The following is a 26,225-nucleotide window of genomic DNA, read 5'->3' on the forward strand; positions in this document are numbered from 1 at the left end:
CACGAAGCTGCAAATGTCGACAGCAGCCCATCCGGAAACGGATGGGCAAACAGAGAGGGTTAATCGGGTCTACGAAGATGTTCTTCGAAGTTACGCTACTTCCTTTACGAGTTGGAGCGCATTTTTGCCACTCGCGGAGTTTGCACTCAACAACGCGGTTCACGCGTCAACGGGGTTGAAGCCATTTTTTGCAAATTCGGCCCGTCATCCTCGTGTACCTACTCTTCTTGCCGTGGGTCAACCCACCGCTCTTCGTGGCTCCACTCTGGCGGGGGGTGATAGTGGTAAACAACCGTCGAGTGCAGGTCACGGTATTCTGAGCGCGAATGTTGTCACCCAATCCAAGGTGAAGTCCTCTGTTTTGACGCCACGTGACGTGGCGTCCCCGCTAGCTCAATGGGCTGCACAGACGCTGATTGACCCTTCTTCGGGTATGCGAAGACCTCAAGCCAACAACGCGCCGATTGAATCGGCGCGACCAATTGATGACATGTCTGTGTAGGAGTTTATACTCCAACGTCAAGCCATCACGAGGTTTGTACGCGATACTCTTCGATCTGCAGTGGATAGACAGAAAGCTAATGCAGACAAACGTGGCAGAAAGAACATGAGTACCTTCAAGAAGGGTGATCGTGTATTGTTATCTACTGAAGGCCTACGAGATTCTGCAGTAACCAATCTCGGCGCGCGCAAACTCGCGCCACGTTTCATCAGCCCATTCACGGTACTCAAGGCAATCGGCGACGCATACACGCTGGACATCCCTTCGTCACTGCGACTTCACCCGACATTTACGTCGGGCGGCTCAAGGAGTATCGTCCAGCTACGCTTCACGGGTTGGCTCCGTCCTCGGAGTAAAAGGCTCATAGGTCGACCTTTTCTCTCGCCTTGCTCGACGCGACAGCGACATCGAACGCGGCTGCGTCCCAGTCTGCGCGTACCCAACAACCTGGCGTTCCAGGTTCCGCATCCGTTCAAGCAGCTCGCGGTTCGACTATCGAATCTCGCTCGCTGTTCTCTTAGTTCGCGCAGCTCGATCAAGGGCAGCTTCAGCTTCCAGCTGGGCATCGGCAGCCTTGTTCACAGCCGCGTCTACATCGTCCCGGGCAACCAGGATGCCAGCATTACCATCGCGAGGGCCCACCGCCGCTTGTGGACGCGGAAGGTCAGAAGCGCTGGATCGTGGAACGTTTGTTGGGTCACGAGGACCCTCGTCGCGAACTGACATCGTCGCGACTCCATGCGCGCGCGGTTCTAACCGCGCGCAAGAATCGTTTACGTTGTCTCGGGTTTCCACGTGAGCAGGATACGTGGGAACCGCGCTCTTCGCTTCTTCGAGACGTTCCAGACGTCGTTCGGGCATACGAGTCCGTGCATACGCTTGGTTCAGATTTGGTCGACGACCTGAGTGTTCTCGCGGTGAGCGAGGACGAGACGAACGACTACTGTGTCGTGGTGAAGCGTCACCACGACTACGAGAGAAAGAGCGACGACGAGAACGTCGTGGTGAACGTGTGTCACCACCACCACGCGAACGAAATGGGGCTACCACCTTTTGCAGGGTTCATCAGCAACGTCATGGCGAGCGCGTGGCACCACGACCCCGAGAACGCGAGTGGTGTCGCCAGCGTGCCGCGCCACGATTAGCCGCGGTCTTGTGCTCTAAGCTCCGCTCATACCGTCCGATCCAGAGCTGTTCATATTCGCTGAGGGGATACTCAGCGACGTCGTTGCCAAGTTTTGCGAATTGGACGAGGCATCGAGTCACAGGAGTTACAAGATTCGTGCACGTGAACGTAGCAGAGTCGATCTACGTTCAACGCGTTCTCGCATACCTTCTCGCGCAGCACACCGACTGAGTATTCGGCGTGGATATCTTCGCGATTAGCAAGCCACTGCTGAAAGCTCCTTCCGTCTTCAAGCATCCGGTTCTACCGCCGGATGAACGCGCACCTAGAACGCTGGAGCGACTCGTACGAGATGCCATCAAGACTCTTCCCGCGTAATCCACGGAAACGCCGGAAGTAATCCTGCATCGTCTCAAGAGAGTCCGGAGCTCGAGCTCCGGACAAGTTTTATAGCGCCCAAGGGATCAGGTGCTGATCCATCACGTGGTCTATCGAACTCCCGCTGACAGTGCGCGGGAGTGCTGTGGTGTTGGCGTTCGCGTCTTCAGCCATCGTTTGGTTTGAGCGGCCGTTAGGGTCTTCTTACTTGAGCACTCACGGTGTGTGAGTGCTGTCTTGAGAAGGGGGTGATGTAATGGGCCGCCCGTTTCATAAGTAGTTTCGATTAAGTTTATATGTTACTTAAGTAGGGGTGCTACTTTCGAAGGTAGCGAAAGTAGCACGTTGTATTTTAGCTGGTTTAATGGGCTCAGTCCCGTTATTAGCCAGTAAGATATAGGCACGGAGATTGAGTGGTTCCCATGAGTCCAAGGGAACCATTCGTACTTAGGATGATAAAAAGACAAAATATAAAACCGAGTTAAAAATACTAAACACCTATTTGGGCTTTGAGGCTTCCTCAAAGCGTTAGAAATAGTGTAAGCTAAGTACGGGTTGTTCTAGCCCCGTTTCAGAAACTCTAAAGATTGACATCTCTAAGTATAGGGGAGTCGAAGAAGACTCCCTCTTAAGATGGTTTGTCGAGTTGGACGATGCCATAAGGGCACGTCACATCATCGACGAGCAAATGCAAGTCGCATTCGCTCAATCAAATTTGGCAGGTCGTGCCAAAACATGGGCATTGGGCCTTAAGTTGCGCGACCTGTATGTCTTTGGGTCACTGAAGTCTTTTGAAGATCGGCTCAAGCAGACGTTTGAACCGCCTAGGGTTGAGTTCAGAGCTCGTACAGAGCTTCTGAAACTCAAGCAAGGCAAGCGTGATGTGCACGCTTATGCCCAGCATATACGACTCTTAGCGAGTTGTATTACCAACAACCAAGCTCATGAACACACGTTGATTACGGTGTTCATGCAAGGTCTTACGGATGGTCCCGCAAAGACCCACCGGTTCCGCTTGGAACTGGATACGCTTGAAGAAGCAATATCCGTTGTGGAACAGGGGAACTTTCGCTTGAGACAGGCTTAAGCTAGTTCGTCATCGTATCGTCCCCCAAGATGACACGGCTAGGAGGTCCAGAAATCATGGACCTCTCTTACGTCGAAAGCAAGAGACCTCCCTTTTCGAACAATAAGCGATTGCATTTCTGCAATCGCTGTCTAAAGTTTGGGCACTACGCTCATGAGTGTAGTGCCCCACGCCCAGTACCGAGAGGTACTGAACGTAATTATGGACCGAATGCCGAAAAGGTCCGACGTTGTTGCGAAATCGCAACAGCGAGACGGACCGCCAAAAAAACGGTCGGGGTCAGTAGGGGCGCAACGCCCTACTGATCCAGCAACCTCAAGAGAATTTGCAAATCTCTTGACTAAAGTTGCTCCAGACACAGAATCATTATGTGTCTCTGCACCTGGTGATGAAGTATCCCTCATCGCGTTGAAGTTAAAGTGACAAATGATTTGTCACTTAGAGCCCTAGTGGACTGCGGGCGTCGAATGAAATTACTTGTCGCCAGTCACTAGAGGGTCGTAGGCTTAAATATATTGAGCGCGACATCCCTCCAACGAGGATGACGGTGCGTCTAGCAAAGGCACATCGATAACAGTAATGAAACGTGTAGTTAAATTACACTACACGTTAAAAGAATTACAGTACGACGATAATTACATCGTACTAAATTTGGATGACAAATTTGATGTCATCCTAGGTTTACCTTGACTCAGAAAATATGAGCCAAGGATCAGCTGGCAGCATCGACCCGTAAAGATGCCTGCCACTTGTTCATCAGATGGCCATCTGATGAACGTCTTGGAGCGTCCACAAGCGTGTGGATGTACTACGAGTGAGTGCGATGACCTCACTTGTAATACGGTCATTAGTACAACTGCATAAGATCACAGTGTGATTACCAATCACACTGTGGAGTCAGCTCAGCGGCAGTGTTAATGCACAGGCAGCGCCAAAGGTCCACCAGTCGAAGAAGTCGAGTGGATTGAGACATGAATGTACACCAAGCGGGCGACATTCAAGGAGCCCCAAAAGGACAACACGATGATTTTAGGTCCAGTAGAGAGTCGACCGTAGAGGACCCGACTGTGATAGCGCAATCACACTCGGAAGACGTTGAGGGAAAAGGTCCCCACGTACATGAGGAGAAATCTTCTCAAATAGTTAATGCTGAAGTGACTAGACTTCAAGATCCCGAGGGATTAATCCCTCGGCAGCCTGTGGATAAATTCCAGGAAGAAACCGAGACAAAAAAAGGGCCTCTCACTACGCTGAGTGTGTAAGAGAGTCACAGTTTCGTCGATATGACGAGGGCATCATGTCTATGACGGAAACTTGCCCTCGTGACCCTGCCGGTTTAGCAGTGATCACTTACGCCGCTAAGCCGAGATACATTCGAAGTCCCTTTACATCGACTGGCCCAGTGACTCCCAAGATTGAGTACTGTATCTTTCAATCCGAGTATTTTGTACTGGGATCCACGTTTTACGTCTGGTTTTTGGCGACATGTAAATGTCTTAGTTAATAATAATTCAAGAGTAGGTGTAACGGGGCACTACGACTTGTACTGCTTCAGTACAAGTCCACTTCGCCCTGCTTCAGTTGCGAATGGTGCCTTACGTCACTTGACGTACACTAGTACGTGCAGAGGAAGACTTCTCTATAAGACAACTACCTTAAAGAGGGTTAAATGAAAACTGTATTAATATAATTAAGTTTCTCTTCTTTCTATCTATTAATGCTAACTTAATTATAAACTAATATTAAACATGCAATTGAAATCTTATATGTCTCTCTCTCTTTGTTTACGCTTACAGCTGAATAGTCTGCGGGATAAATAGATGTAACGGCTTATGCCTATATATGGATAAGGTTTCCGAGCATTACTATATAAAGTAATATTCTCCAAATATTCTCTACCTTTTAGATAATATATTACTTAACAACCTTAAGTGTAATTTCATGTAACGGTACAGTTACACCCATCATCAGCTCTTCCAAAAGATACTGGCTCGTGAAAATCAAAGCATTGTCGTGCTTAGTCAGATATGAGGATAAATCGTTATTCTTGTGGAAATGCATGAGCCCTTTTGTCACAATTGCATGGATGTACGGGAACTGAGCAAGCAATTTTTCAGACCAATCTTGGAGCTGCTTTGATGCTAGTAAATTGTCAAACTTCGTATCTGCAGCCATTTCTTTATATTTAGACACTGCATCGACCAATGTAGTACCCGCATTATGGCAATTCGCTGTCCAATTTTAAAACTTTATTTTGTTCAAGCTTGTCGCTGATATGCCAGAGCGTAAACTGATCTACGGGCGCGGATCGAATAGGTTAATTTATGTGAATTATATATTAACTTTATTAATTTCTCCTTGAACTAAGCGTTTTTTCTGCTATAGTCCTCTTTTTTATTTACTAAATTATATTTATTAAAACATGATTTAGAACAGTTTGAAATTTCTGGTTGAGGCTCAAACACTTGCGAATGTTTATCAGGCAATGGAAAATAATCATGAGATAGTACCGGTTCTAAATAAAATCTGTATTTGTAATTTCGTCGCAATCGATGACTGTTCATGATCAAACGGAGTCTTGGCTACTTGCAGCAACATGCCAGTCACATGTGGCCGATTTCTTTTTCAAGATCCATTAGCCAGTTCTGAGTCGCCTGTTTTAATTTTTTCAAGTTCGTAGTCCAATATGCTCATCATTTCGTAAATGTAAGGCATTGACTTGCCACTGTCTAGCCATGGCGTTGCTGTAAGGATCGGCAACACATCTTGCTAGATCATTGTTCCTACTTTATCTAGTACAACTTTTTGTAAGTTTCCGACGCGATATTTGCGTATTCGACTTAAGCATTGTAGCGTCTGCCGCTGCCGACTCAGCTGATGCAGCAGAATTCTCAGCAGTGATGAGTCGTGCAGTGTACAAGTACCAAAAACCAAAAACGCATGATAGTGGGCGTGTAGGCTAGCGCGTAGTCTATGCCTACAATAGTTGGAACGTGTCCGTGCGCCAACTGTGATAAATAGTCGTGGCACATAATTTATTTCTACTCTACGGGTTTGACCTTTTTCCATCCGCAAATTTTGATCTTTAAAGCTAAAAAATGTTTGCTTGCTTTGTCCTAAGTTGTTGCATAGCACATGATTCATATTGTCTCAACAATTCGCGAAGTTAGAAATCCACAAAGTAGTCAAGTGCTAAAAATGACACTAAGCTGGCATCAAAGAGTGCATTTTTGTCCTATTAACGAGGTCCCAAATTTGCCACCTCACACTCACAAGGACAAACGATTGGGCAATACATGCAACGGCGCCGGGTCAAACAACCTGTTATTGACACTAAAACAGGAGTGTCACCGCTTTCTTGCGGTTAGGTGCTCAGGCGTCCCCAAAAGGATCAGCGCAATTATGGAGGAAAAGGCATTACGTCGAAATCTAAAAGTCGTAGAATTTTGCCAGTTTCTAAGGTGATACTATCTCATAGGACGTCGAACAAGTGTCAGCAAATGCCCCTTTTAATTCAAGGCAAGAACACCAACTAGTTTATATGGTGCTTCAATCTGCCGTCTGTTACACATAAAGGTTGAATGCGTTGCAAATTCTTCGTCGCGAGGCAAGGACATAAAAATATTGACGTCTATGAGAAAATGTTGTTTGCAAATCGCCTAATCTGTTTTTTGCTTGCAAATAATGAACGCGGCAAATTAGCCCCAAAATACTCTCCTTCCTGCTCTAATAGCAGAAGTTTTCCACTCGTATTGACCTAATTTGGGATGCTACATAGAATGACCTCAAGCTTCCTTAGAAAGGACAGCTCAGACGTTGGCCCAATCAACATCAAGACATTAATGCGCTGTTCAAAAGGACATGTAACTTAAGGTACCCATCCTATCACAAATAGTGAATTAAAAAAAAAACTCGTTCGCCATTGTTGCTTTGGCCAAAGCCGTGACGCCTAGCCCGACAGGTAATGCCAAGGTTACTCGCACTATTCCCCTTTCTAAGCACAATTGCCAACGTAGTCGCCGCTACAAATGTCCATCAAAATACGCAATTGCAACCTATTGCCGCCACACCCCAACAAGAAACAGATGCCAATTCATCATTCGTTTTAAAAACCAAATCAAATCCGCCAATACTCCCGACATTGCCAGCCTCGGCAACAGTTGCCGCGAAATCATTTGCCACCGTCTCGGATGCACTTTCGTCAGTGAGATTCCATTCCCCATGGTCAAAGTACTTGAAACCTCTTCAATCGTCGAAAGGCAAGGCTTCAAGACACAATACCAAAGTGACCGTAGCATCAAGTGAATCCTCCAAGTACGCAGCCGTGAGTACCCACGACTCGGGCACTTCCTATACGCTCGCGACTCCACTCACCGCCACGAGCTCCGTGGTGCCAACGTATCGCAATTGGGTAGGTCCGCACAAGGGCGAATGTGACGCAGCTTGTTGGCGTGAAGCTCATATTATGGACACGTGTCCATCGTATTACAAACGTCACGAAGCGACCCATTCGTGCTGGACCGAGTGTCCAATGGAATTTCCAGTTGCCTGTGGCGTCGAGTGCGTGCGTCAGAACGACGATTGTGGACGCGAACTCTTTTATAAAGTCTCGTCACTTGTCAATGTGGGTCTGAACGGGATTATGGACAATTGGTTTGGTAAATTTGCCAATATGGCCAAATCCGTTCGAACTACTGTGTATTGCTCTTGTATGCTTCTTGGCCTCGTTCGAGCCATGCTCCGATACGTCCGAAGTATTCAAAGTGCCGATCCACACACTCCTTCGAGCAAACTTCTTGCAGCATTGTATCAATCCAATGCCGTGGTCGTAGAACTACCCATTACGATTCAAATGTGCTTGGGAAAACGAGTGGAAAGTTCTTGGTGGCTCGCCGACCGACTCCTGGCAACAACGCAATTTATAGTGGCCGAAGTTCTGGCAAATGGCGACGAACTGGTGACAAAGTGGGAACACTTTCGAACATTTCTTGAAAAAGCGAATTTTACAGCTCCTTCGAATGAAATGACAAAAGGCGAGATTCGATACCTTACGGATGCTTTAAACACAAATTCAACGTGTGGTCATGACTTGCAAGGCCTTGTTCATCGTACGTGGGCTAGTATTCAAGCATTTCGAGAAAAGAATCCTGGAAGTACCGAAAATGAACTTCGCGTAGCGGTTCAGGAGACAGCGATTGTCAAGACGGACATTGCGATTGTAACAAGCAATTGTATGGAGTTGCTATTGCAACAATCCGATGCCGTGACTGCGTATAGAACGCGGGATACAATTCGCAAGACATTTCGTGTTATTATTGACGACCTCATTACAAAAGGCAAGAGCAACAATGGCACGTCGTTTCAAGCCCAGGAAGACACGTATCGAGCACTGAATGAAGGCATGAGCATGTGGGTTTGTACCGGGTTTGACATGACTGGAATTTCCAGTATGATTTCGGATTATTTTCAGTCCATTTGTGGCCCGACCCAATTTATTGGCGAGGTCGACGATGGCACGCACCCGGATACACTTGGTTTAAATATGATTCAAAAGGCGTTTAAGAACAGTACATTGTCATGGACACGACAAGGCGATGGCAACGTCATTATTCGATTCAAAAATAATGATGTGAAAGATGTGGCGGTGAATTTGAAATCAGGAGGAGACAAAATTGATGAAGTGTACATTGCGAAAGGCTCTTATGTTGTGTGGAAGTCGACAGTGAAACAGCTTGGCGGCAAGACGCTGTATATGGATCGATGGCGTTCAGGATTCTTGGGACTTCCAAGCACGAAAGGTGGTTCTTTGATGCTATGGGTACCACATGCAGCGGAGGGGGGTCACTTGGAATTGGACGTCAAGGTGAACGCAAGTTAAGGCAAGGGGATAAATTGGTGCCACTTTTTATTTATTTAGAATAGCAAGAAAGCTTAAATGTATCAATTTTGAAATTTTTACAGTTGCTTTGTTTTTAAATTTCCTGTGGTGAATATCCACTTCAGTAAAATATGCAGTAAGATATATTATAAGGGAATTATAATGATTTCGAGAGTGCGATGCTTAAATTTATTAAAGCCGTTGCAATTCACGTAACGCGGCTAAGCTCTTTTCGGTAGCTTGCCGTTCAGTCAGCAGCTGAGTGAGCCGTTGTGTATCCTGGGCTTGGATACCCTTGGGTACTTTTTCCCTATAGTGTGATTCCTGCTGACGACGGACAAGATTATCAGCAGCAGTTGCACTCTTTACAGCACGCTTTTCTAATCGGGCAATTTCTTCTACTACGCGCTGCGTCGTTTCGGCATCATTAGGAACAGCCAGCGTAACTATAGTGACAATAAATCAAAAATCAATTCTCTTGTTAGCAATAATCAAATTACATTAAATAGATCAGCAAAAAAAAACCTCGACAGGAGTCTGTAACCGAGTGCGTCAGAACGCGGGACAATGACGACGGCAACGATTTGTGGTACTTCACATTCACGCGACATTGCATTGTAAGATCCCGATGCGCATTCTTCAATTCCATGTACAAAACATCACTCAAGCACACGATGTGCACAGTCATTTGCTCACTACAGTGGCAAAACTATGAATCAGCATCGTGAAAAAAGACGCAAAAAAAAACAATAATATTGCCACCTTTCGTTTGCTTTTGACGATAGAATCTTCACAGTGTGACACAGCGAGCGAATGCCATGAATTACTTCAATGAGAAACTACAAGGGAACCAAGTGTGAGTCGAAAAGCACCAGAAAACTCCACACATTTGTAGTTTCATATACCGCCATTCTCTCTTCGGCATCCACATCAATCCAGCACGTCATTTCTGACTTTTCTGGGTATGGTGCACACAATATGGATGACTCGATTCCTTTATGAATGCGTTGCCATAATTCTTCCGTCACGAATGGAATAAATGGATGAAGCAATCGCATTGAATAGTCGAGGCATTGATACAGTGTCACTTGAGCACACTGTTTTTTTTTAATGTTCCAATGTACTTCCCAATCCATAGTATTCGCCAAACGATTATTGTAAAGCACTGGTTTGCTAAATTCAAGGTATACATCGCATAGCTCCTGAATAAAAAATCGTTGCAATACGGCAACGCTTACTCCTAATTGATTATCTGCAATGGCCTGGTTAACCTCAATGACAACCGCCGCCTAGAATCATTACATTCCAAGTAGATGCTGAGTCTACAAAATAATTGATATCGATAGATATACATATCCGTACCAATCGACTCAGGATCCAACGATCCGCTAAACTCATGGTGTCACGAAAGCACGCTACATCCAGGGATTTAAAACCATCTTTGCGGTCACGATCACAAGTCGCTAATAATGGCAAGGCGTAGCGTACGGCATTCCACATTTTATTGCAGAATTGACGATTGGTAACGACACGATGGACGTCCATGTTGATGTGACGGCCTTGCAATAGATACGAAGCAAGCGTTAATCGTAGAGCATCGGCCCCACAAGTTGGAATGCCTTTTGGAAACTCTTTCTTTAATTCGCGTTCGACTGACACGAGCTCCTTGTTGTCAAGATTGCCAACCTACGTATGCTTTACAAGTGAGTTCCTAGACCTCTTTATAAAGTCAATAAAAAACGTCTTACGTACGTGCAAATTGGACAATAGCTGTTCAAGACTGCTGCCATTAATGACATCTAATGGATCAATGACATTTCCCAAACTCTTTGACATTTTACGGCCCGCCTTGTCACGAACCATTGGATGAAGAAGGATCTTTTTAAAGGGTACGCGACCAGTAAACTACAACACCGCATAAGGTTACTATAATCCGTCGTGGTGAATAATATTGCAACACGACACTCGACTTCACCTCTTCGCATAACATGGCCATCCTTGCAACCCAAAAGAATAATATATCCGAGCCAGTTTCCATAACATCTAACGGGCTTTGGTCCTCACGACAATTGTCGTCGTGGGCATGAGGCCATCCCTTTAATCGACAAATACACGATACCTCACTACTTTTCCTTGTTGAATAACGAAAACAAAACGAGACAACTTACAAACACCGATAAAGGCAGCAAACCCGAGCTAAACCACGTATCAAGGACATCGACATCTTGTTCAAGATCGTCATTTTGCAACTGACACTTGAATTCCACCTCAGCCTTTTGTCGAGCCTGTGCAATCGAGGTGGCAACAAACCACTTGTCCTGTGCATTCCTTCGTTGAATAACGCCAGCTTTTAAACGATACGCGGGAATGCGATGACCCCACCACAATTGCCGACTTACACACCACTCTTGAATATTGTCAAGAAACGAAAACCACGTGTGCGCAAGGGAGGTTGGCTGTATAGTCATGACACCATTCCGAACATTGTCGGCCGCGCGTTTTGCCATGTGACTGCAATCCACATACCATTGAGGCATTAAAAGCGGTTCAATCACATCCCCCGAACGCGAGCAAAGTGACAAAGCCATGGGATGATCAAACTAGATTCGGAAGCATGGGACAACGACATCAAGTAGGGCATGTTGATTCAATTATTATAATACACGCACCTTGTCCACATATAATTGCATGTCCTTTAAGGCCTCGACAACCAGTTGACGTGCCTCAAATCGATCCAAACCTTGAAATCGTTTTTCAATTTGACCACACAATTTTCCAGATTTATCAATCACTTGTACTATTGGCAACTGATGCCGTTGACTACACTCGAAATCGTTTGAATCGTGTGCGGGCGTGATTTTAACAACACCTACATTACACGAGCATAAGTCTCATCTTCGCGATTTGTTTAATTACAAGTAGATTCAAAAAAATATACCCGTCCCCAACTCCATATTCACCAGTAGATTGTCAGTAATAATAGGAATGCGCTTTCTCGAGAATGGATGAAGCACATATTTCCCATGAAGTGCTTGATACCGCTTGTCATCTGGATGCACTGCAAGCGCAACGTCCCCAAAAATCGTCTCGGGTCGCGTCGTATCGACTTGGACAAATTCCTGGGAATCTGCTACTTGATACTTAAAACGATGTCTAACCCCAAATTCCACGGCTGCGCATTTTCCAGGAAGAATCTTCGTGGTCGGTTTTTCCAGCTGTTCGACGTCAACTTCAATATCAGAAATGGCCGTTTGTAACTTCGGACACCAATGGACCATTCGTTCTTTTCGAGAGACCAACCCCTTCTCGTATAAATGTACAAATGCACTTCTTACGGCTTCCGATCGTTTTGTATCTAATGTAAAGTATGCCTGATTTTTCGTCACCAGTGCCCCAAGATGGTCCATCTGATTCAAGATGCGATCACCGAATTGATGTTTCCATTGCCAGACTTGATCCACAAAAGCTTCGCGTCCTAAATCATAGCGCGATAAACCGCGTTCTTTTCGTAATTTTTTCTCGACAACACTTTGTGTTGCAATCCCCGCGTGATCTAATCCGGGCAACCACTGAACATCAAAGCCGCGCATACAGTGCCACCGCGCAATAACGTCTTGAATCGTAATGGTCAACGCGTGGCCAATATGAAGAGCACCTGTGACATTTGGTGGTGGCAAGATCATACGAAAGACCTTGTCCGAGCGTTTTGACGAATCGGGGTGCGTGCTAGGACGTAATGCTTGTTGCCAGTATTGCTGCCATCCTTGCTCGACAACCGTTGGATTATAGGTTACGGCCAAGGGAGCAATTTTCACTCGCTCACGTAGCTCGGTCGTTAAACTTACGACCGGAAGTGACTTTGAGACAGAAAGTGTTGTATGTGCCTTGAAGATCTTTGAGACGTTGTCGCTACAGCGCCGTACATGCTTCGAGACGAGGCCTTTTAAGCACCCTCGTTGCGCTAGCATCATTTAAAGACGCGTTTTTAATTCATCGTGGACCACATAAATTCTGTTGATAGGTAGATCCCTTAATAATTTTCCGGTAGTCCATAATGTCGGTGCTCCTTGAGACGACACTTGGAGCGCTCGTGCTGGATCTGTACGTCGACGAGTGTCCATTAGCATGCACAAACTTTCTTAAATTGTGCAAGATCAAATATTACCATGGATGTCTTTTTTTTAATGTGCAAGAGAACTTTATGGTGCAAGCAGGAGACCCGACGGCGACAGGAGCTGGAGGGGACTCGATTTATGGCCAACTAAATGGAATTCAAGCTCGATTTTTTGACGATGAGCTCCCGAAAGCAACGGGACGATCGCATGAAGATCGTACGGGATTACTTGGAATGGCATCGGGCTCAATGAATCAAAACGCGTCTCAGTTTTACATTACTACAAGAGCTGACGACATGGCCTATCTTGACGAACAACACACGATTTTCGGTGAAGTTGCGGAAGGAATGGATGTGCTGGAGAAGATTAATGCATTGTTTGTAGATAAAGACGATCGACCGTATCAGGATGTCAGGATTAAGCACACGTATGTGCTGGAGGACCCGTATCCAGATCCGGTTGGACTGGAGAAGCTCATGCCTCTGGCTTCGCCAACTCGAGAGAGACCAAACGACGAAACAGTCGAGTCCCGCCTTGCCGCGGATGAGAAGCTCGATGAGAATGAAGGCAAGACGGACCACGAGATTGAAAAAGCCGTGCGAGCAAACGAAGCCAAGTCACGTGCGGTCGTGCTCGAAATGATTGGTGATCTTCCAGATGCCGACGTGAAGCCACCTGAAGAAGTGCTGTTTGTGTGCAAGCTGAATCCCGTCACCGAGAGCTCGGATTTAGATATGGCCTTTTGTAGATTCGGTCCATGCAAGTCCGATGTCATTCGTGATTACAAGACGGGAGACTCGCTGTGTTTTGCCTTTGTCGAGTTTACAGACTCGCGACATTGTGAAGAAGCGTATTTTAAAATGAACAATGTGTTGCTGGATGATCGACGAATTAAAGTGGACTTTAGTCAATCCGTGTCGAAATTGTGGAACAAGGTCCAACGTCGACCGTGGGAGAAAACAACCAAGCGGGATGGTGATGCATTTGCTGGAAATGGAAAAGGTCGTCGTCATTTTGGCAAGAAGACGGGTGCCGAAGGACGTCAAAGAGAAGGTGGCCTGCTGGAATTCAAGTCTCGCGAGACCGACAAGTTTCAGCTTGTTGAGGAAGAAGAAGCGGCCTTGTCGTTGTTGCGTCGACACAAACCACGTTCAGATCATCAGGAGAATCGCCAGCGCCATGATCGCGATCGTAGAAAGCAGTCGGTATATTTGGCACGAAAAAGCTCTCAATGGAAGCGAGGGCACGACAGGAGTCGGAGTCGAAGGAGTCGTAGTGCTTTCAAACGTACGAGTCGTGATCGACAAAAGCGAAGCCGTAGTCGAAGTCGTGAAACGTTGGATCGATGGAAGCGAAGCCGTAGTCGAAATCGTGACAGACATCGTCGAAGTCAAAGTCGTAGCAGTAGTCACGGGGAAAACCGAACTCGTGATCGGAAGACGCGTTTGTGATAATGATAATTCTATGGTTTTTGAAAAGATAGAATAAATCTTACCTTAAAAGTGATTATAATCGTAGTCATTGCCAAATCGCTAGGGAAAATGGCTTATTTGTGATACTTATTTATTGTAATTTAACGATAAAAGAAAAATCGTTAGGTCATCCCTTGAATTGCAAGACTTAAGGTTGTTTTGATAGAATTTGTCACGTCCTTTGAGTCATATCACGTTACTATTCAACACGTACCGTAACCTATAAATAGCGTGGATGTAAGTTCTCGTTACTCCTTCGAATTGTGTGCAAATACGTTTCCCGAATATTAATTGGTGATGTTATATCTGACTTTATTAGGATGGTCTTGGAGAGCATCTTTGAGTCCCGATGACTTGCTCTAGGTTTAAGCCCATTCTGTGAGAGAGTAGGTTTTATTAAAAATTCGCTTCGATAGGATCGGTAGAATATACTCAATATTGCCGTACAGAAGTTTTCATTTTAATATCGCTCTCTATCACGGAAATAAAAGCTCGATAGCAAAGACATGCGACGTTAGTAATGGAAAGTTACATTCTTGTGCTCTACGTTGTGCTTAAGACATACTTTAATCCCAGACAATCCAAGAAGACAGATCATCTGTTTAATTTCACCGTTTTTCTAAATCGACTGCATCGAGTACAAAGCAGGTGCTGGGTAGAAGCTTACAATATTGTTTTTTTTTACTGCCAGGTTTATGTCCTTGAGATCGAGATTGTAGGGCGCTTAAAATTTGCGTGTCTAATACTGATCGGTACTGCAGATACGACCAGTCATAGTGCGACCACGATGCAAGTGTACGTCATTTGTCAAACTTGCGTTATCACTCGTGAGAGTATTGCAGAGCAATGTCTCGAGCATGGCACGCGTTCTGCATGCTCCTTTCAATCACGTTCCTCGTCAATGCTGCCTTCACCCATGACTCGATAGTACGAGACGACGACGTCGCGAGCTCCAAGACAGCGCCTTTATCTGCCAAAACATTGACAACCCCGACGCAATTGCCGGTTCATGCAGATACCAACGCGACTTCTTCTCATAAACCTCACGACTCGTTTTTCTCGTACACAAAAGTGCCATTGATATCGTTAAATTTTTCGTTAAATGGGTCCATCCCTCCAAATTGGGTCGGGCCGAGTATTGGGGATTATGTCGACACGGCATGCTATCGGAAGCAGCTGCCACTAAACTCACAGGGGCACTGTCCTCAAGGGTATCGTGTCAGCCATAACCGTTGCTGGGCCCAGTGTCCTATGGCGTACCCTGTCCAGTGTTTCTCTCAATGTATCCCTCAGAACGATGACTGCACGTTAGAATTAATGTCCAAGATCGTGAATCCAGGCTACGTCGCCTTGAATTTTGCGACCGCAGGGGTGTTTAATGCACTTCATCGAACATTCAAGACTGTCAAGCGGTCGCTTATGTGTGCTTTCACGGTCTTTAATATTGCCGAAGGCATCTCTCGCTTCTTGCGGTACCGACAGTTGACGTCCCCAAACGGAACCAAAGAGGAACTTTTAGCAGCCGTGTATCAAACGGACCTCTTTCTCGTGGACTTGCCAGTAACCATTACTGCGTGCACGGGCCACAAGATTCCTCGGTATGCATTCTGGAGCGACGCAGTCGTGACGGCCGCGGAAGTGATGGTGAAACAATTGCTCACGAATCCCGATATGATTCTGAGTTCCGTGGATGCATTTGTATTGTTTTTTATGAACACCACCATTGGGAAATCGACATTTGATCTTGATAAAGAGAGTGTCACGAGTCTCAAGACATTAATTGCATCGGGTTCCACGTGTGGATTCGAACTTAAACGACTTACGGATCGTGTGATTATGAAAGTCGATGACATGCGTGAAACGCATCCCAAGGCATCAAAGGAGGATCTACGCACTTTCATGAGTGATTCGTCGATCGTTCAACGGGATGTTCCAAACGTGACAAACTATTGCATGGGGGAGTTGCTACAGAGGAAGAAGCCGTACGCGGCGTATCAGACACGAGATGTCTTACGAAAAACCTTTGGCGTGATCATTGATCAATTGATTGATCGATCGACTACGGATCTTGGGGAGGAGATGACACGACAAGACTATTGGTCCTACGCGTCGAATTTGGGTCTTCTTGCGCTCTCGGCTCTCGATCCGACAGGAATTGCCTTCATGACGTATTATTATGTACAGCCACTTTGTGGCCCCACGGAATTTATTGGGGAAGTCGACGATGGATCGGCTACGGATGCGCTTGGACTTGCCACACAAGACGATGCGTTTCACGGCAGTCACGGCACGTGGATGAAAAAAGGGGATGGTAACGTCAAGATGGAGTTTGTGAGCACGGATATTAAGGACGTGGATGTCAATATTTACTCGGGTGGTCATTTATTTGCAACCGTTCGTGTTTGTCGTGGTGAAACTCGAAAGTGGACATCAACTGTGATGGCGTTGCAGGACAAGACCATGTATCTTGACCGATGGCGTTCAAACTTTGTAGGCTTACCGACAACAGGAGGTGGCTCGCTTTTACTTTGGGTGCCACGATCGTCGGAAGGCGGTCATCTTGAATTAACAATTAAAATTAATAGAAGCTAGAATGTAGAAACTCGTCGTTTTGCAAATGTCTCGTAGAGTAGCGCACTTGCGAGAAGGCGAAGTGCGGTGACTAAACCTTTAATGCACAAAATGGGTAACTTCGCAATCCAAATATGGGTCGCAAAAGCTTTCAGGAAGGCGACGATCACTTTACGGGTGATACGAACGTACCCATTTTGATAACTCTCCTGACTTGCAATGTTTTAAACTCTCTCCAGGCAGTAAGTAACTCTATTGGCGTCGTAGAACTAACTGGGTCAATGGCTACTTAATATTATACTGACGAGCACGACGGACTAGCATATTTTCTTAATTATTTCCCAAGTAAAACAATAAGAAACAAATACAGTAACAAGACGTCTCTTTCTTTAGCTGTTAAAAAAATGCAGTACGTGCAAGATCAGAGCGAAGGTCACGTAGAAGCAAAAGATTATAAAGCCGTAGCCTTTGCCAATCGATTGGGCGTGCTCAAGAATGCGGTTACTCTTGCAGTTTAGAGAGAGAGAGATCGAGAATGTTTTAGTATAAGACAGTACTTGTAAACATTCCAAACAAGACATCGACACACCTGAGTCACATTCGACTTTGTCTCTTGAGCGTGGCGATGTATTAGCTGGATGTCACTATGCTGTTCCATGATCTTGTCTGCAAATTGCCCCATCAAGCTTGAAATCTCCGTCATCTTTAACTCCATCTTTCTGCACATAACAAATCACAATATTTTAGTACGAAAAAAACCAATTCTTACAGTCGTAAAAAGAAATCGACGAACTTGACATCTTCTAAGTTTTCTTGAAAATGGCGATGCAATTGGACATTTTCAACTTGAAATCGACGCTTTTGCTCTTCGGTGACTTCTAGCTCTTCGTGTTGATACGCAAACGCTAATCCTGGCTATCCCGTATCATCAGTACACAGGTGAGAATAGTGTTTCCGTAACGTCATTGGTTACGTACCAACACCTTGGTGCTTGACTGGCTTTGCTTCGTTATAGCAATGCGTTGGCGCACAGGGAGCTTTTCTGGCTTCGGTGGGAATACTAACGATGCCACTGGAGATGTCGGCTCTGATGTTGCTGGTACTAATTCTGGTGATTTCAATGCTTCATCTGCTTCGAGAGAGTTTATATTTTTATGCTGTAGTGCTGACTCGTGCTGTCTTGTTCGCATAATTTTGGCTTCCAGTGCATCTAATTCTTGTCGGTCCTCTTCTGGTAGCAACCTTTCATACATCACACGTGATTTATTAATCATTTTCTACACATTGACCGCATCAAAGCAATAAAACATGCAAGCGTTACCGTGACGACAGTAAAAATGGCTGTTGATAGCGTTTATTTTGCATTTGCTTGGCCCCGTTTGCAATGCTTTTGAGTCGCTGTGGACAAATCGACTAAGTCTTCATTCAGACTCATTTCAACTTGACTTGCATACCTCTAACAAATAAGTCACCACTTCTCTCTGGTACTCTTCGATACTGGACACAGTCGCTATAACAAAACTTTAAAGCTTAATTATTTTCTCCAAAGGCCCGATTAATTTCTTACGTTGAGCCTCTGCCACCACTTTCAGTGCCTCAATCCGGCTACCGCAGCTCTTGATAAGCTCCACGAGGTCCTAATTTCAATTTATACAAAAGTGTAATCTTTTCGATTTCAAAAGAAATTGTCCTCAAGTGTGGTCGTACTGCATCCAGTGCATCCTTTTCCTCTTCAGTCATTCGAAGGGAGCCAGTACTTCGAATAAAACACTTTGGCAGTAAATATTGAGGCTTCACACGCCGTAGCAGCTTTTCGAGCTCAATTAAACTGCTTCGCTAAAAAAGTTGAAATTTGAAATCACGAGTCAATTAGGAAGGATTTCAACAAAAAGTCGTTTTTCCCTAGGTTTTAGTCAAAAGCGACAACCAATGACCAATTGACGCACCAAATCCATTGCTTCAGTGGAGAAGGCACTACAACGATTTGAAGTGGAGACTGAGCGTGCAGGAGCAAGCTCCCGGAAGCGAGTCGTGACGTCGACACGCATTTGACGGCTTTGTTGCAAGGACTGCACTCGATTGGCTAAAACAACTTGTTATAAAATTTCATGAAATTGCTTATCTTTGAAAAAAAATATTTTTTTCAAGTCCTTTATTACGCACTGAAGCCGTAATTCAAGGCATTATGTCAATTAAAGGATGAGAAAAATGTGGTGTAAAAAAACTTTTTATGTATTGATTACAAACTATATGACACTGCTGCTAATATAAAAAGTGCCGCGATTTCCAATATCCGAGAACTTACTTTAGGCAGTCTGTAAATCAATTTCGCAGCCGCAATTTTTACCTTACATACGTCCGTCGATTTCTTTTTAAAAATAAGCAAAGAATTACAAGGAAATACCTTCCTACTAAAAAAACAGCGTTCGCTTCAAACTCAAAGGTTCTTGCGAACCTGCTTCACTAATGGATTCCCATTTTGAATAGGATATCGTCCAATATCAAGATTTCACAAGTCCATTGGAATTTTCACTACGATGCGAACAACTTTTCTGCAAAATTGACGAGCTGCGAATGACAATTTATTGACCGACCGTATGGATAGGAACATCGTACATGAATTGACGTGTCTACGGTCTCGAGACGAGCCGCCATGATGACTTTCATCAGTGATAATACAAAGCATCGAATCAGTATGCAGCCTGCAGCCAAAGACACCTCAAACATATGAAATAGCAGCGTCGATCTTGGCTCGTACAGGTTTGTCTTTGATTCCAGTATATATGATAATTCAAGCCAATCATTCTATTCGCAACACCACGAACAATTGTAGCGTCATATCGTCTTTTAAGTTCGTATAAAGTATTCAGGATGCCAAATTCATAGACGCACTAGTTTTCTAACCCGGTAATATCACGGCAAAACACCAACTTATTTCCAGATTTTTAGGATGCTTGCCGTTTCGCGGAACCGAAGCCTACTTGCAAAAATAGGCCAAATATGCGCACCGTGCCATCGAGCACTAGAGTAAAAAAAAGACTGTTCTCTTGCTCGCGTTAGATGTTTTTCGCGCTTGACTTCTGTCAACCAAAGTGGAGGAGCTGCCCTTTGTTGTCGATTAGCGATGTCTTTATTAAAAGAACCCAAAATTATGATAACGACCAGAATTTTACAATATCCAGATTCGCGACGATTTTGTAATTAAGTAACGCCAAACGTAATTGAGGCAAATACGCGCGTCCCTTGCACCTTTACAATCAATGCAAACGTCATTATTGAAGCTTCATCGTCAGGGCCTCGGCTTTTAGCATCCGATGCATATTCTTTGATAAAACTTTGAAAGGTACAAATGTGATTCAAATTAGTTTCATTGTGATATTTAATTGTTGCATCATTTGTAACGAGTGATATATAGATTGTCTAATCCGTCAAATTTAATAATTGGCACCGCAAGAATGACTCAGAGCACCAAAACAATATGCTTTTCGATCCTCAACAACTCGATAATCTCAGTTTCCGTCATCTCGACTGTTGTTGTTTTTCTTGACAGCGCACAAGATGCCAACAATCGTACAAATCGCAAGATTCTTTCAACTTTAATTCCCACACGTGCTGCTAGACCTGGTTTTAATGCAACATCTTGAGATGCACTCGACAAACTCGAATTGCCAATGATTTGGAGCCAATTACAGTCAACGTCAAGATCTACGGACAGTGTCAAAAACAAAATTTGCGTGAATTGAAAAGCCACGACCTCGGCGATAAATTGTAACGCTACACGAGTTAAGATTAAAGCTCAACGACATCAAGGATATTGCCCAAAGAGCACCTAATAGACATGATTCTACGCACGGTTCAGAGATTAAATATCACGCAAAAGATAGCACCAAATAGAGTAAAGATCGTACAGTCAATCACGCTGAGGTACTTGGTATCGATTCAACATCGACACTCTCTGTGGCCGTATTAACGGCAAAATAGGCCCCAGTGCCACTCTATTTAAATTCCATATCTGAACGGATAATGCGATTGCGTGTCATGAGACGTTTAATCCGCGCTTTGAATTAAATTTCTGCATGATTGTCAGATTCAACGAGAGATCATCCTGCTATTTCTTTAAACTACCTGCTAATTGATCGACAAAGAATTAGATGCGCGTGAAGTTTGCTATGTGCTCGTCTACAGACACATTTTTTCCTAACGAATGTTTCTTCATTAATTATCTTTCTCGACGTCGAAGCAATACGTTTGCAGTACCTTCTTAGTCCTGCGTGAAAAAGAGCGCTCGATGTACGTACAAAGACTTTATTATGAAAACGTTGATAGCTTCACTTGCAAATATGACTTTACCATCTCGCACCTTGGTAGTCGCTATATTACTAGTTCGTATTATGTGGTTCCGTAGTGACGATCGTGAGTTTATTTCTTGCACTCGAAAAGAGACAACGTATTCGCATTCAAACAATTGGTCTCACTTATCTTAACAACATCGCCAATATTCAAGCTCATGCCATAACAAGGCTTCGTATCTAATAAAATAGCTATCATTTGTCTGCACTCTCTTGCTATTCGAAGCCTCCTCATCAAGCCCTGACGCACAAAAATGCCGTAGTCCTATACATAGCTTGAAAGAATCCTCACCCGTTAAATGTCGGCAAGTATTGATTGGTTCTATGAATTCATACAAAAACCATTGGCCTCCACTGAGTTAATCAAAATCCAACGAGTGCATATCTCTTTTCTTTTTACTGCAATTTGTGCTTGATAAATGCAAACAAGTAGCGCCAAAACTCTTTCGCTGCCACTTTGTCCAAATGCCGCTTGTCCGGATGAATCTATGCGCCATTAAACATCATTCAAACACATTGAATCCATGAGCTTCCAGCCACAATTCAACGTACCATCAACACCTTCACATCCCACTGCTTCACGTCAGGATTTAGCTGGGACCCCTGATTGTAAATGTGCACTCCACAAACTACATTCACCTTACGTAAGAACAGCCACCATAACATTCTGAAGCAATACTAAATCTCCACACACCTTTTTTAAATACTTCCAATGGAAAGTGCCACTTCCAACCTTTAAATTGCCACGACTGTCCCGAGACAATGACACCAACGACTAAACGCCTAAGAATCACGGGATTTTTTTTAGTCCCATTACTTTCTTCCAAAATAACAAGATCAAGTAAACGCACCAGTCCTTGTCTTTAAATCGATTGATTGTGTCCACCACCTTAAACGTATACGCATGTCCTTCTTCTTCGTGTGTAATCATCATTGACTGTTGTTTTCGCTGTCCAGTTGCCTTCTTTTGCCCATTTGAGACATATACACCGTCTTCGAGAAACTCGCGAGCGTTTAACATTGTAAACAGATCCGAAAACCCCGCAGGAACTACAATAATTGGCGTTCCCAATAATTTTTCCTTTACTAATCGATGCAGTGGCAATTGCTCTTTTCGTGTCGTAGTCGTGGCTTCTAATGCCGAGGCTTTACTGGCCTTTTCAATCTTCTCTTTTGTTTCGGCATTGACAACTTCGAGCGTCTTCAAAACACTCTCAAACGTCGTTTTATGGGCTTCAAGCACCGTCGTGCGTGTTCGAGTCATTGATTCCCGGTCCAAAATCGTCTTCAGTACGTCATTTGCCTCAGGAATCTTATGGCTCTCACCGAGTGGCAAGCGAGGGCTTTCCTGAGTTAATTTGCTCTTCTTAACTGCTCTTGCCTCGTCTTCTGCTTCTTTAGCTTTCTTGAGCTTTCGATCGTTTTCGCTCGAAAGGGCCGAGGGCTGGCCATTCGCGTTTAGAATCTGTGGACTACTGTCAATGTCCCCCTTAAGATACGCCACCAGCTCCTTTTTATCAACAGTAGACACCATTGCTGCTTTCTCTTCACGACACTTGAGTACGTAGTCACTAAATGACAAGTCGGCGTGCTTAAAGCACGTGTGAACAGCCAGCAAATCGTAACTCTTGTCCAGCTTTTTCGAGTGATACGCCGTTGCAGTATGCTTTGGCAACCGATAAAGCTCTAGCCCAGATACATTCCGAAATACTAAATCTTCTCCTTCCACCTCGACGGCCTTGCCAGCGATCAGATGCGCTCGCAGCGCCCGCAGGGCTCCTAATGGCGTGTTTTGCTCGGTCGTCATTGCGAATCGATGATGTGAGGTACGTAACATTGTTCAAAGGTAGGTTTTATTAAAAACGTGTCATGGAAATTGTGCGAATTATAATTTGCTGTGTTTTTTTCTTGTTGCGACATGGAATTGAATTATTTTGTCTAAACAACATGTTCTCATGTACGATTGTCTTCACCATGATTAATTTAAATAACTGCCTATCCCGAGTCGGCATAGTTTATGGTTAAGACTACGATGGTATCTGACAGCGCTTGGATGTTTCGAACATGTTGTGGGCTGCTTTCCCGCGCTCGCCAAGTGACTTGTTCCTTGCATTGACATGCATCGTGCATGCAAGACCGAACACCACGATGTCGCTCAGCAAAGGCACCTACTTTGTTAAAAATTCCATTGGGGGATGATGAGCAAAATGGGCAGCTTAAGTCTTCTGAAGAGAGTCTACCATCAGGAGGAGATGCCCAGAGCTGGTTAACCAGACGTTCAAGTACCTTCAAGTATCAGGAAACGGGTGACGAAAGCTCGCAACGGCTGAAAGTCCAGATGTACTAGAGAACGACATGGTACAAGGTCGATCAAAAGACAACAGTATAGAGAGCCTTCGAATAAAGATTCTGCAATAGAACAGGATGTGAACGCAGTCATCATTCAAGACCCAAAGCATCATGGTAAAGCCATCAGAAGTGAACACTGTAACAAGTGGGTGAATGCCATGACTAAGGATTTGGATGCCTTGAAATCAAACGACGTTTAGATAATTGTGGTGCCACCTAAAGGTGCGTATGTCCAGCACAATCGTACAACAAAAAAAACGCCACACACGATCCCTAATTGATGCTGTAAAGTCATTTCAAATGAGTTGGAGCCGATAGTGACATTTTGAACCGCCACTCCACCAGGGTTTGACTTGAATCTTCTTCGGTTGAGAATGTACGTCGCGTACTCAGCAGCATCGCTCCAGAAATATAGAGGTGATTCGAGGCGAATATACCATGTTCAAGACAGTCCGATTTATCCGTTCAGTCTTTTCATTACTGGCTTGATTTCTGGCTTCACTTACTTGACGTGAGCTACCTGTCGCTTGGCAAAACACGACCAGTGTCTTGTATTTGTTTGCCACCCTCGATCGTGCGCAGCACGTGGATTCTTCAATTGATCTCGCGTTCAAAGCTCAGAAAAAATGCCCGAACGTGAGGGCAGAATCATTTTGGATTTAGCAAAAATACACGACATTAGTTCGATCGGTGGTCAATAAAGTTGATCAGGAAGCGGTTGCCCAACGATCCCTTGAGGTCATCGGACCTTTGAGGTCGGAGCATACTTCACATCGATGGTAAAATTTATTCCCGTGCCTCTCTTCGACTCAACTTTTGCGGGCTTTCCTTGGGCACACACCAAGCAATGAATGTGCGTCATGTCCGTCAGCGGGTCTTTGGCCATCCTGATGATAGTATCAAAACACAGGTTGTAACGGGCTAAAGTTGCCCTAACATTACACAGTCCCCGTTACGTACACTTGGTGTTCTTAAAGAGATGCTCAATTACTTAAATAAAGTAATTCGACACAACACTCGGGTGTGGTTCACATTTGTGACCAACCCTTGTGTATGTGATGCAGAAAAATGCATTGACATTAGGAGGATGACGCATAACATCATCCCTGATGACGGCTAGCGTCATCCGTTTCGCGAGGTATTTATAAAGAAATCAAAATGTCATCTCTATAGAGAACTCTTAATATGTATTGCGAGCGTATGATGATGAGCCTCAATATTGATTGAGCTCCCAGCAGCCATAACCATAGACCCATCACTAGCAACAGACGAGCCGATATTCTTAATATCCCGCTTCCCCCACCTCTCCAAACATAATCGGAGGTGACAGGGCATATGGCGCAGGGACATGGTGAGCAAGCCCTAACGAAGCTCTTAGGCAGTCCTCTTGAGCATATTATTGCTCGATTGGAGCAGTTTGAGGCGATCGTGCTCGGAAAGCGGAGATCCGCGTCCGAGGCGCAGAGCCATGCTGCGGCGAAGTTGCCACTAAGACTCAGAATGAGCTGAGGCAAGAGCAGGCTCGGCGTGAGGCTCTCAACATGACTGTTGGGATGCTTTTTGCCCGGCCGCATCACCCTAGGCCATTTGGATGGACCGGCCCAAGTTAGATGTAACTGCAGCGCACACGATTTTCCACAGGCTTTTAGCCGTGGAGCAATGCGGTATCGCGCTGCTCATCGAGAACGACAGCCAGATGGTGTCGTACGCCATATCGCATCCGCGGTAAGGCTTCAGTGGGCTTTCTCGGCGCTTATGGCGGACAGAAAGGCGTTCCCTACATAAGCGATCTTTAAGGAAAAGATTCGCGCCATGTACCAGCCGCCGAACAACGAAGTGTTGCTTCAGGCGCGCTTCTTTGGGGCGCGACAGGCGAAGCGATCTCTGCAAGTGTATGTGCAAGAGAGGCGCTCGCTGTCGGCGTCCATAACCGTTGGTCCGATTCCGGAGCACATTAAGGTGCCCACGTTTATGAACGGACTACGGCATGGCCCATCGCGACAGGCCCTTTTCAGAAAGGTGCCGTCGACGATGGAAGAGGCAATCCAAATTGCCTTAGTTGAGGAGCAATCCTACAACAGTGCCTCGGCGACAGCTTGGTATAAGCCGTCGGCCGAAAGGACAGATGCCACTCCTATGGAGTTGGGCAATGCAGACGTGGTCTGTTATAAATGCGGCAAGCGCGGCCATATAGTGGCTCGCTGCTATGCCAGGGTCCCTGCTGGGGCAAAGATGCCCAGCAAGAGGACTCCCTTCCCAAAGGGCGATGGCAAGAACCAGCGTGCGAGACGCATGAGTTCTGCATCGACCACTGAGGGGTCGGGAAATGCAGGAGCGCAGTAGGGGCGGGATGCCCTACTGACGCGGACTCTGAAGCTACCCCTAAGTTCAGAGTTGT

General features: G+C 45.2%; 5 protein-coding genes across 5 annotated transcripts; 1 reads left to right on the forward strand and 4 right to left on the reverse strand.

The window, feature by feature from the left end:
- Nucleotides 1-6,954: 6,954 nt before the first annotated feature.
- Nucleotides 6,955-12,939, reverse strand: CCR75_006777 (uncharacterized protein; the record flags this gene model as incomplete). Its single annotated transcript, XM_067964845.1, has 10 exons — nt 6,955-9,417; nt 9,497-9,666; nt 9,734-9,810; nt 9,877-10,260; nt 10,334-10,657; nt 10,724-10,876; nt 10,947-11,066; nt 11,140-11,571; nt 11,641-11,840; nt 11,910-12,939. 10 exons carry the CDS (start codon nt 12,937-12,939, stop codon nt 9,164-9,166), a joined length of 3,144 nt encoding a protein of 1,047 aa, XP_067819504.1. The 3' UTR covers nt 6,955-9,163.
- CCR75_006776 (uncharacterized protein) lies at nt 7,058-17,150 on the forward strand (the record flags this gene model as incomplete). The annotated part of the gene is made up of 4 exons (XM_067964844.1): nt 7,058-8,956; nt 13,020-14,529; nt 15,320-15,353; nt 15,401-17,150. 4 exons carry the CDS (start codon nt 7,058-7,060, stop codon nt 17,148-17,150), a joined length of 5,193 nt encoding a protein of 1,730 aa, XP_067819505.1.
- Nucleotides 17,151-17,494: 344 nt separating this feature from the next.
- On the reverse strand, nt 17,495-19,784 carry CCR75_006775 (uncharacterized protein; the record flags this gene model as incomplete). The annotated part of the gene is made up of 11 exons (XM_067964843.1): nt 17,495-17,635; nt 17,719-17,848; nt 17,899-18,044; nt 18,107-18,371; nt 18,451-18,527; nt 18,584-18,639; nt 18,697-18,766; nt 18,837-18,965; nt 19,076-19,198; nt 19,435-19,497; nt 19,746-19,784. 11 exons carry the CDS (start codon nt 19,782-19,784, stop codon nt 17,519-17,521), a joined length of 1,215 nt encoding a protein of 404 aa, XP_067819506.1. The 3' UTR covers nt 17,495-17,518.
- Nucleotides 19,785-20,589: 805 nt separating this feature from the next.
- CCR75_006774 (uncharacterized protein) lies at nt 20,590-21,075 on the reverse strand (the record flags this gene model as incomplete). Its single annotated transcript, XM_067964842.1, has 2 exons — nt 20,590-20,903; nt 21,048-21,075. 2 exons carry the CDS (start codon nt 21,073-21,075, stop codon nt 20,590-20,592), a joined length of 342 nt encoding a protein of 113 aa, XP_067819507.1.
- Nucleotides 21,076-21,368: 293 nt separating this feature from the next.
- Nucleotides 21,369-23,285, reverse strand: CCR75_006773 (uncharacterized protein; the record flags this gene model as incomplete). Its single annotated transcript, XM_067964841.1, has 4 exons — nt 21,369-21,964; nt 22,031-22,107; nt 22,173-22,294; nt 22,330-23,285. The coding sequence occupies 4 exons, from the start codon at nt 23,283-23,285 to the stop codon at nt 21,875-21,877; spliced, it is 1,245 nt and encodes a 414-aa protein (XP_067819508.1). The 3' UTR covers nt 21,369-21,874.
- Between the last annotated feature and the right edge of the window lie 2,940 nt (nt 23,286-26,225).

This window comes from Bremia lactucae, linkage group LG9 (assembly GCF_004359215.1).
Source record: "Bremia lactucae strain SF5 linkage group LG9, whole genome shotgun sequence".
NCBI lineage: Eukaryota > Oomycota > Peronosporomycetes > Peronosporales > Peronosporaceae > Bremia > Bremia lactucae.